The 10600-nt window shown below is 48.7% G+C and overlaps 1 protein-coding gene across 2 annotated transcripts; it reads left to right on the top strand.

Annotated features, from left to right (window-relative positions):
* Positions 1-3739: 3739 nt before the first annotated feature.
* Positions 3740-9935, top strand: LOC103626126 (nucleoprotein TPR). 2 transcript variants are annotated; one of them, XM_008646513.4, is made up of 8 exons: positions 3740-4644; positions 4746-4931; positions 5035-5154; positions 5299-5351; positions 6151-6289; positions 6561-8627; positions 9217-9341; positions 9481-9935. In XM_008646513.4, the coding sequence occupies exons 1-8, from the start codon at positions 4576-4578 to the stop codon at positions 9668-9670; spliced, it is 2949 nt and encodes a 982-aa protein (XP_008644735.1). In that variant the 5' UTR covers positions 3740-4575; the 3' UTR covers positions 9671-9935. The 2 variants fall into 2 exon arrangements, with proteins under 2 accessions (XP_008644735.1, XP_020393820.1); XM_020538231.3 differs by lacking the exon at positions 5299-5351.
* The last annotated feature ends 665 nt before the right edge of the window (positions 9936-10600 follow it).

Raw genomic sequence — 10600 nt, 5'->3', positions numbered from 1 at the left:
GCTGCGCAGCCTGCGCTCCACCGCATAATCGGTAATATTCTTTAAGTTTATTTTTTAACTAAGCGACAGCTTCAGTTCATAATTTTGTTTTTAATTTCAGCATATAGTCATGTCATCTAGAAAGTATCCATCCGGTTCTGAGAAAAGGAAGAGGAATGCCCCTATATTAAGTCTGGCCCTGGGCCCCTAATTTGTCAGGACCGTCGCTGGTCGAGCACCGATCTCGAGCTAACCCGGACCGCTGAGAACACGGGACAGACGCGCTTACGCACATGTAGGCATACAAAAGCGAAAAAAGCCTACGCTGCAGGTGCAGGTGCAGGCTGCCACCCTCCTCTACAGCTAATCAAACACGCGTTGCGTAAAGTCAACGGGACGCCACGGACCGGGAGGCAGACGACCAACCAACTAATCATGCGGTATATTGTTACTCTGACACACATGAATGCTCGGAATAGGTGTTTTTTCTTGTTCTTTTATATAATCCATGTAGGTCCGCAGAAGATACAACTATGACATTCTATATATAGCCCAAATTTTAACTTCATCACATTAATAATAAATAGTATTATCAAATAAATCTCTAAATAAAATATTATAAAAGTTAGTATATGAGGTATTTATTTTATATTACAAATGGTTACAGTTTTTTTTTATATAAGTTGCCTATTTTTTTTTTGTTTGGCTCATGTGGGCATTTCACGATGGGTACGAAGCACAGTGAAAATGAGGGCAGATGCTGATACTATCAACCGACAGAAAAACCACTGTCGGCAGAGGCACGCTCGCATGCAGCTTGATAATAACCGTTCTACTCCACCGGTCCACCCCATCCATCCATCCACGGATGTTGCGCGGCTGGAGCTATACCATCCATCAGCTTTTAAAAACACTGCTCAGTCCCCTGCACAAAACTTTCTCCTTAATTAATCGACAATTATTCAGTAGGAGGGCCATGGAACTGCTCGCTAGTAGCTCCCGGCGCTCCCCGGCCGTCCCATCTGCACCTGCACGGCGGCGCCGGCGCTGCTGTCTCCGTACCGGTTGCGTGTGGATGCCGCTGCGTCTCCGTCGTCGTCTGCGTCGCTGCTGCATCCCTTAGGCTATCCGCACTCGTGGAACCCTAAATTTCTACTCTAAAAGGAATATTTCATCCTTGTCAGCGAGATTCTCTACTCTACCCTATAATACTCCGCGTTTATATTCACCCTAAATATCTACCCTATACCAACTACCCCATATTCTATCATTTTTCCTTACACTTTTTTATCCCCACCCTATTATCCAGCGACGCAAGCAAGCAGCTGGCGGGAGGCGACTGGCGGGAGGCAGAAGCAGCTGGCGTGCGACAGTACATAGGGTTGCCATCGTAGAACCCTTTATTCAGCGTTTCAGTTGCTCTACTGGATAATAGCGTCACGTATCGAGTCCTTCGCTGCAGCGTTTTCCAACTGTACCGTACACTCAAAAAGGTTCCCAGTCGCCCACTGCGGCCAGCCTTACGGAACCCAAATTTTCGAAGAGGGCGCTGTACGTTTATTCAGCTCCTGGCATAATATCGTCGTACGTCTAGACTTGGACGACTGACACTGTCAGTGCAGACTTTCTCAAAACAACACCTACACTTGTAATGGTTCCCAACTAAAAGCAGACAAGCAAGCATGCCCCGACCGGAATTGATCTGCCTCCACACGCCAACGGGTAGTGTACTACTACACTTTAGCCTGAGCCGGGGCAATAAAGCAAGATGAGGTTGGAGGAGATGATCCATCGACCATCGTGGCTGGGACCAATCCATCCATCTGCTGCATCTGCATTAGGGATGGCAACGGGGAATTCCCCGCCGGGGAATAGCTCCCCATCCCCGTCCCCGTGACGAAAAAACTTCCCCGCGGGGATCCCCACGAACGCTTGCGGGGAACATTTCTTCCCCATCCCCGTTCCCCGTGGGGATAAATCCCCAACGGGGATCCCCATCCCCGTTTAAATTACAATTAAGACATACGTACTTTGCTATTAATGTTAAATATTGTCACTTATACACATTGTCAGATATAAGAAATCATTATGCATACATCAAAATGAACACATTTGTACAATTAGTGGTCTCTTGATAAGGTAATTATTTATTTTTGTCGTTAACTAGTACACAAAAACATAGTCACGTGCAAGTTTAACGGGTCCCCGCGGGGAACGGGGATGGGGAATGCTTCCCCGTCCCCATCCCCGTTTACCCGTCGGGGGATAAATTTTCCTCGTTTATATCCCCGTGGGGGAAGTTTCTTCCCCATCCCCATCCCCTAATAGAGGAATTCCCCGCGGGGAATCGGGGATCGGGTCCCCATTGCCATCTCTAATCTGCATGCAAGTAGTAGTTAGTTAGCCCGCGTACGGAGTCGGCTGGGACTGAGGGATCAGATCAGACGACGGCGTGGGAGCTGCTGCTGCTGCAAGGGCCGCCAAAATAAACGACGAAACGAATCTTGTACGGGCAACAGCAGGATGCTGCTCGACATCTTTCTTTCCTCTTCTGCGATTGGCTTGATCTGCTCACGCTAACCTAACCTATAATTTGGGGATCTGCAGTACCAAATTGGTTGGTTGGTTTACCCTAGGCGCGATCAGGATCGGTCGCTCTTTGACCCGAACAGTAACTTACTGTGTGAAGTAAAAAGAAAAAAGAAAATGAAACTAGAAGTGATCATCAGCCAAGCACCGCAGCGTTCGATGATGCGCAACGCAAACACACTGTTTCCAAGTAAAATTAGGGCCCCACAAGTCAGCTTACGGCGGTTGGAAGAAGAGATTATCGGATTTTTTTCTTCAGGACGCGCGAAAAGTCCGACGGTGTGTAAGTGTATACCAAAGGAGGAAACACACGAAGCAGAGAGAGGATGGACAAGTTTGTATTTTTTTTTAAATGAAACTAGTGCCGGCTTTTATTAGCCTACTATGTGCGTTATGTTAGTTTTGCTCTTACATCCCTTCCTTACTTTGTGTAGAGGCTGACGGACTGTCCGGCTGAGCCGGCCGGACCATCCGCATGAGCACCGGGGACGTCCGTGCGCCGGTGCCGGACAGTTCACGATGCTTGAGTTAAGGAGTTTTGCTCGGCTGTTTGGTTGAGCATGCCCCAGCGCCTTCGCACTTGTTAGTATTTCTGTCTGGAGCCTTCCGAGCAATCTCTTCTTGTGTTATATTTGACGTGCGAGGATCGCCAATGATGATGTTTTTGTCTTTGCCTTTATCGGCCACTTCGGGCCGAACCAACACCTTTTTGCTCGTGGTTTCTATTGTATTGACAGGAAATGGTTGTGTGTCTACTTGTATCTCCTGACAAGCAAATCGACCCTCATTTATGGCTCTGGACTGTCCGGCAGGGGAAGTCGGACGGTCCGGACAAAATATCAGACGGTCCAGACAAAATATTGGACGACTCGTTACAAGTCGTTTTCCCGAGTTAATCATACGGTTTAGCTAACAATTTCCAAAAAAAAACTAAGAACCCTAACTAATTTTGCACATGCACGGATCATCCACGTCGTCACCGTGAACCGTCCGTCCACGCGGCACTTTTCTATGCTCAACAAGACTGTTATAAATTAAAACCAACCGAACAAGCCAGATCCGACTATTTGGAGTAAGAATCTTTGGTCTCAACTCTCAAGCAGTAAGTTCCTCACGTCACATGCCATGGTCCTGCCTCCATTTTCCACGGATGATGGATCAAAATCTAAGTGACGCGGAGCTCAATAAATAAATAAATAAACAAACAAATAAGAACATCCCGCAGACAGGCAGAAGGATGACAAGAGCAACAGCCGTACCCAGACTCAAGCAATGGCGTGGCAAAGTACTGCAGCAGGCAGCAGGCAGCACGGCAAGGCCGCAGCATATCCGTAGCAACGCTGCAGTACTTTCGTCACTTCTCACCGAAAACCAATCGCCCTCCTCCCCACGCCTGTGGACCCAAAAAAAATCAATTCGATTTTCTCTCTTCCGTTCTCCCCACACAAGAATTGACCTCCGTTTTATTGCCGCTCATCTCAATCTAATCTCTCTCTCTAGCTCCCCCAATCGCCAGATCACAGAGAGAGGGGAAGAGCGTGAGGAGGGACGAGAAAGCCAAGCTGTATAGCGAGAAAGCTCAGTTGAGTTCTGTTCTGCTTTTGTCTTCCTCTCTCGCTGGATCTACTACTCCCACCACTGCCTCTGCCTCGGCCTCGTTGCTGCTGGCTGCGTGCGTGACTGCGTGCCTTTGCCCAAAGCAAGCCTGCCTGCTCGGTGGCTCGCTTCGGTTGCAGCTGCAGTGACCTCACCCTGCCTCTATGCTTGCTCTCCCACCATGTGGTGGTGGTCTTCGCGCTCCAACTAACCCCCACCAGCAGCGCATCACACCACCGCATCGCACCGCGATGCCAACCCTGGTGGCGTCACGCGGCCCGGCGGCTTCTTCCGCGCGCCGCATTGCAATGCCGCCACCGCCGCTGGACGGACCCGTGAAGGAGTACTAGCTAGCTAGCTAGCCCAGCGGCAGCGGGCGAGGCGAAGGGAGCGGAGGTCGTTCTTGCAGACATGTTCAAGTCGCGGTGGCGCGGCGGCAGGGCCAAGGCCGTGTTCAAGCTGCAGTTCCACGCCACGCAGGCACGGCTCAGTCGCTCCGTAGCCCCGAAGCTCTGCTTCGGGTTTTATTATTTTGCTGTTGATTGACGCGTGACGGGAGGGGAGGGTGGTTCTTGCCGCAGGTGCCCGAGCTGGGATGGGAGGCGATGGTGGTGGTGGTGACGCCGCAGGACGCTGGCCGGCCGACGGCGCGGTCGGAGCCCGCGGAGGTCACCGATGGCGCGTGCCGGTGGGCGGCCCCTGTCATGGAGGCCACCAAGCTCCCCACCGGCAAGGACAAGATCTACCAGTTCCTCGTCTATGAGACCGTAAGCGACCTGCCGCCGCCGCCCGCTTCTAACCAACTCGTGATTAACCGCCGACCGTGACTCCGCCTGTCGATCTTGACTTTGGGCAATGCTGTCGGTGCAGGGGTCGAGCAAGGCGGCGCTGCTGGGGGAGGCCACGGTGAACCTGGCGGAGTACGCCGACGCGTTGAAGCCGTCGGTGGTGACGCTCCCGCTCAAGGGCAGCCCCGGTGCGCTGCTGCACGTGAGCATCGCCATCTCCGCTCTCTTCCCTCCCTCTCCCTCGCATCCCTTAAAGGCTTGTGCCGTTTTCTTGTGATCTGCGACGGCGACGTGCTCGCGATTTTCTGATTTTGATGTTTCGCCGGTGCCTCGCTTCCTGTGACAGGTGACCATCCAGCGGGTGGTGGGTGGCGCCGGTGGGTGCGGAGACGACGCGAGGTGGGTTGGGTGGTGGATTAATCTACCCACAGCCAGATTTAGCCATTGCCGCTGCTGCATTGTTATTTGAGCCTTAGAGCAACTTCAATAGTTCTTCATAAAAAAGCTTGCTAAAATCATGTTTAGCAAGTTGCTAAATAGCCATCGGAAGTATAAAATAACTTAGTCTTCAATAGTTGCTCATATTTAGGGAGTAGTTCGATTTTGAATCTAGCTTTGGCAGTCCTACCCCCATCAAATCTGGCTGACGGCAAGGTTGAGAGCAGAGGATGTCAAGGGCGGAAGAGAAAAGGTCGGTCGACATGACTTATGAGGAGTGGTGGTCCGATGGCGCAACCTATGAGACAATAGGGTTTGACGGTGAAGGAGAAACTTGTGTCACACGTATTTGATCTAGCTACCTCACTGTGCTAGAAAGTGGAAAAAAGAGTGTGCTATACCTGGCTACCTCACTGTGTGGGAAAGGGAAAAAAATAATCACGCCACTGTGAAGAAATTGACGTCAACATCATTTAGGGAGTTACTATCGAGTTGCTAAATGTGGAGAGTAAATAGAGTTGAATAGCAACTAACTAAATTTAGCAAGTCTATTTAGAGAATCATTGGAGAAGCAATTTTCTACTCACTTCTTAAATTTAAGATTTAGAGAGTTGTTTAGAGAACTATTAGAGTTGCTCTTAGGAATAGAGGGAATATAGTCATCTCAACCAGTTTTGTAGTCACTGTGGTTTGAGCCTTAAGCATTGGCTTGGTTGGGACATTGCTTGGTTACTGATTGCTGTTATCCTCGGGGTGGCAGCGGCGAGAACGGCGACGCTCTGCCAGCGGTGGCGAAGACGCCAAAGAGGAGGACGACGCTGCAGAGCCAGCTGAGCAAGTTTGAGGACGAGGACAGCGAGAAGGCAAGAGCAGCCGCGGATGCGATGAGTCCTGTGCAAGTAAGTGGGTCTCTGGGGAGTTCTTTAGAGCTTTTCCTCGTTTGGATTCATCATCATTGGGTTGCTTTGTTTCATCTTGTGATTGCTAAAGAAAGAGGGCTTTTGGCATACAAAGAACATTACAAAATAGAAAGGGGCAAATGGAGCCTAAGTTTTATCTGTTCTCATGCCTGTAGACTGTAGATGAGAACATTTTAGAACTGAACAAAAAATGCTAGACGTGGTTTAATTTTCTTGTGTACTTCTGATGGTTGATATCTTCCTTGTACAGGATGGATTGTTGATAAGAAAACCGCCAGACATGAGGTTTCCATCAAGAAGAAATGTGCCTATGTCTGCTGATCCAGTGGGCCATCTCCACAATGGCAGCAGTTTCGATGCCGTCTCAGTGTCGGGTTCAGATGGAAGTTCTGGGCGATATACCCCCAAAATTAGCGCAAGCACACACAACTCATTTCTTCAGGATAGTAGCAATGCTCTCTCGCCATTTGCCAACAATCGCACCGTGAGGAACCCATTGACCAGTTCTGGTGACTGGTCAGGAAGCTCAGCTCCTGATGCTAGTACGGATGGGTCAACAAGCAATTCTGGTGAGGCAGGGTTAAGAGGGGAAGAGGATGATGTAGATAAGCTAAGAAGTGAGATAGCCACTTTAACCAGGAAAGTGGATGTTTCAGATATGGAGTTGCAGACTCTCCGAAAGCAAATTGTGAAGGAGAGTCGGCGTGGGCAAGATCTCTTCAAGGAGATGAGTAGCCTGAGGGAGGAGAGGGATGCACTCAGAAGAGAATGTGAAAGACTCAGAGGGGCAAAGAATATGATCCATGATTCAAATGGCTCAGAGAAACGGCTCTCAGATGGGGATGACCCATGGTCACAGATTGAAGAACTGAAGCAAGATCTGAGTCATGAGAAGAATCTAAATTCAGATCTTCGTCTGCAACTTCAAAAGATGAAGGAATCCAACTCTGAGCTGCTTCTGGCTGTGAAAGATCTTGATGAGTCGTTGGATAAAAAAAACAGAGAGATTTCCATTTTGCAAGAGGATACACAGGAGGATCAGCAGGAGGCAGAATATGAGCATGCGCTGTCAAATGTGCACAACTCTGGACAGAAATTAGCCTTATCTGAAACGAGTTCATACCAAGAGAAGGAAGATGAGCTTATGCTGGATGCACTGGCAAAGAAGCGTGATGACATCTCTACCTCTGAGCTTGAAAAGAAAGTCCTTGAGTTGAGCAATGAAATCGAGTTGTACAAGAAAGACCGTGAGGATATCGAGATGCAAATGGAGCAACTTGCACTTGATTATGAGATTCTAAAGCAAGAGAACCATGACGTGTCTTCGAGGCTGGAGCAAGCACAACTGAGGGAGCAGCTAAGGATGCAATATGAGTGTTCGGCTCATTTAGCTATTATAAGTGATCTTGAGGCCAATGTTGAGAGCTTGGATAATGAGCTCCAGACACAGGCTAAAAAGTTTGAAGCTGACATAGCAGAAATAACGAGCGCAAAGGTGGAACAAGAGCAGCGGGCCATTAAGGCTGAGGATTCTCTGAGGAAGATAAGATGGAACAATGCAGCTACTGCAGAACGACTTCAGGAGGAATTCAAGGTGTTGTCTTCACAGGTATCTTCCGCTTTCAGTGCGAATGAACGACACCTTGTGCAAGCAAGGAAAGAGGTCGCGGAGCTGCAGTTGCAGAAGAGCCAGTTAGAAGAGTTGCTGCAGAAGGCCCAAGGAGATCTTGGATCAGTTCAGGATCAGCACCGGGCGAAGGTCCAACAGTTAATAACCCTAGTGGATTTCAAGTCAAAGGAGATAGACAGGCTACTGACGGAGCTCAAAAGCAAGAGTGACGAGTTCCATGACCAAAAAAGATGCGATGAAGCAAGGCTGAATGCTCTGTCAGAAGAAATGGACCTACTCAATGCCAAGATCGACGAGCTATCCAGCGAGAGAAACGACCTCTCTGAAAAGAACGCGCAGAAAGACAAGGAACTGGCCGGAATCAGTGAAAAGGACATGCAGTTGCAAGACAAGACTGCTGAGATCACTTCACTAAATAAGGAGCTTGTATCTCTCAAAGACCAAGTGAAGACGCATCTGGACGAACTGCACGATTTAAAATGTCTGAAGGACAGGAAGGAGGAGACAATTGGAAAACTGCAAATAGATATTGGGTCACTGAAACTCCAGTGCGACAACTTGAAGACTTCGCTGTCCAAGAAGGAGTCCGAGAAAGATAACCTTGCCTCTCAGGTGCTGGAGCTGAGAAGATCCCTTGAGACCCGGGAAGAAGGGGCAAAGGCAAATGGCCAAAATTCAGACGCGAAGGTAAATTCCGCAAAGCAAATATGTTTCCAGTTCCAGTGCAGACAGTTCTCCTTTTTAATTGGTTTGTATGCTGGGATACTCTTCAACTCTTCTCTTTTGGGCATGTCTACAACCTAAAAATCTTGTGATAATTTAGATGTCAATAGCAGCAACACTCACAAACATTATTTGCAAAAAAAAAAAAAACCATCTAAAAACAGGAACATAAACACTTGCAACTTTTGCTTCCTGACTGCCATCTAAACCAGTAGCTTTAACTCCCTTTTTCTATTCATGTCAGTAGAATGAGCAATCGATAATACAAAGCATCAACAAAAGTATGAGCACATGTCTGTGAGAAAAATGTCATGATTTCTGTCTCTTTGTCTTTGCACATGGGAAGACAAAAAAAATTCTTTACTTCTATCCACCGGCTCCCATATCATCATAGCTCATGGAATAAAGCTTTTTTGCATACATGGCCCCCCACTGATGAGAACATGTCATATTGCTTTACATCGCTGAGGGACCTTAACATAGGACTGCTTACTGGACTGTAATAATACACTTCGGTCCCCAGAAAGTGACGCGAAGTGCTGTTTTTTTTCAGAACAATCCGCATACTAATAATAAGCGCATGAAGCACAATACCGGCTCCACCGGGAGCATTGCTGCACTGCCAGGCACCAACGGACAGGGTGAAGACGATGGTGACTGCAATGGGCATGACATGAGGTAGTTACATCGACAATTTAAACTTTAGCTGACACATACACTGATGCACCTTTTTTTTCAAGTTCAGAAACACATGAACCACGGCCATCCGACTGACTGACATTTATTTGCTGCTGGCAAAACGACTCATCCATGTCAGGAACGCCGCAGCGGACGGGGCAGCGAAGGAGCTGGCCTCGCTGAAGGAGAGCAGCAAGGCGGTGGAGGAGGAGCTGAAGGAGCTGCACGAGCGGTACTCGGCGATTAGCCTGAGGCTCGCGGAAGTGGAGGGCGAGCGGCAGCAGCTCGTGATGACCGTTCGGTCGCTGAAGAACTCCTCCTTGCGGTGACTGATGCATCTCCACCCAAATTGCTGTAGCTAAAAGGATTTAGACGATAGGTTTGTCCGTGACGTGGTTTTGTCCGTCAGAGTTACAGTACACAGCATGTAGATCTCGTCACAGTAAAATGTGCAGTAATATAGCCATAAGTTGTAATAGTTGTCTTACCCTCTCTACAGTGTCAGTGTGTCGTGCTGTATAATTTCCGTGGCGTCATTGTGTTGTGAAGTAAGGAAAATGAGAAGGAAAAGAGTGGTCTTTCAGTTTAATCTCAGAAACGCTTGCGTTGTGTTCCAAGTTCCTGGGTGTACCGTTGAGTGTGGATTTGGGGCTCCCGAACCTGCAGGCCTAAGGTGGACTCCGACTCCGAGTAGGGATGGCAACGGGGATTTTCCCGTCGGGGAATGGCTTCCCATCCCCGTCCCCGCGGGGACAAAAATTCCCCGTCCCCGTTCCCGCGAACGCTCACGGGGGAGCTTTTTCTCCCATCCCCGTCCCCGTCGGGGAATTTATCCCCGTGGGGAACCCCGCGGGGAATCTGTTCCCGCTAGAAGTACAATATTTAAAGATAAATTTAAATTGATTGTATCAAATTAATACAAATTTAACAAACAAGATTGAAAATTACAAGAGACATCTACTTTAGATTTTAGTTTTCTATTTTATAACATGCCATGCACTAAGTTCTTACTATAATTTTAACAAGTAAATTGACTAACTTGGATAAAATAGTTTCGTGGGGCGGGTACACAGGGAATGGGGACGGGGGATGGTTCCCCGTCCCCGTCCCCGCGAACCCGACGGGGATTAAATTTCCCCCATTTAGATCCCCGCGGGGACTAAATTCGTCCCATACCTGTCCCCTAATAGGGGAATTCCCCGCGGGGAATCGGGGATCGGGTCCCCATTGCCATCTCTAACTCCGAGGCTTCCAAGTGA

Source organism: Zea mays, chromosome 5 (genome assembly GCF_902167145.1).
Source record: "Zea mays cultivar B73 chromosome 5, Zm-B73-REFERENCE-NAM-5.0, whole genome shotgun sequence".
In the NCBI taxonomy this organism is placed as follows: Eukaryota; Viridiplantae; Streptophyta; class Magnoliopsida; order Poales; family Poaceae; genus Zea; species Zea mays.
The sequence above is the reverse complement of the archived record's forward strand: the minus strand, read 5'-3'. Positions and strand labels throughout refer to the sequence as shown.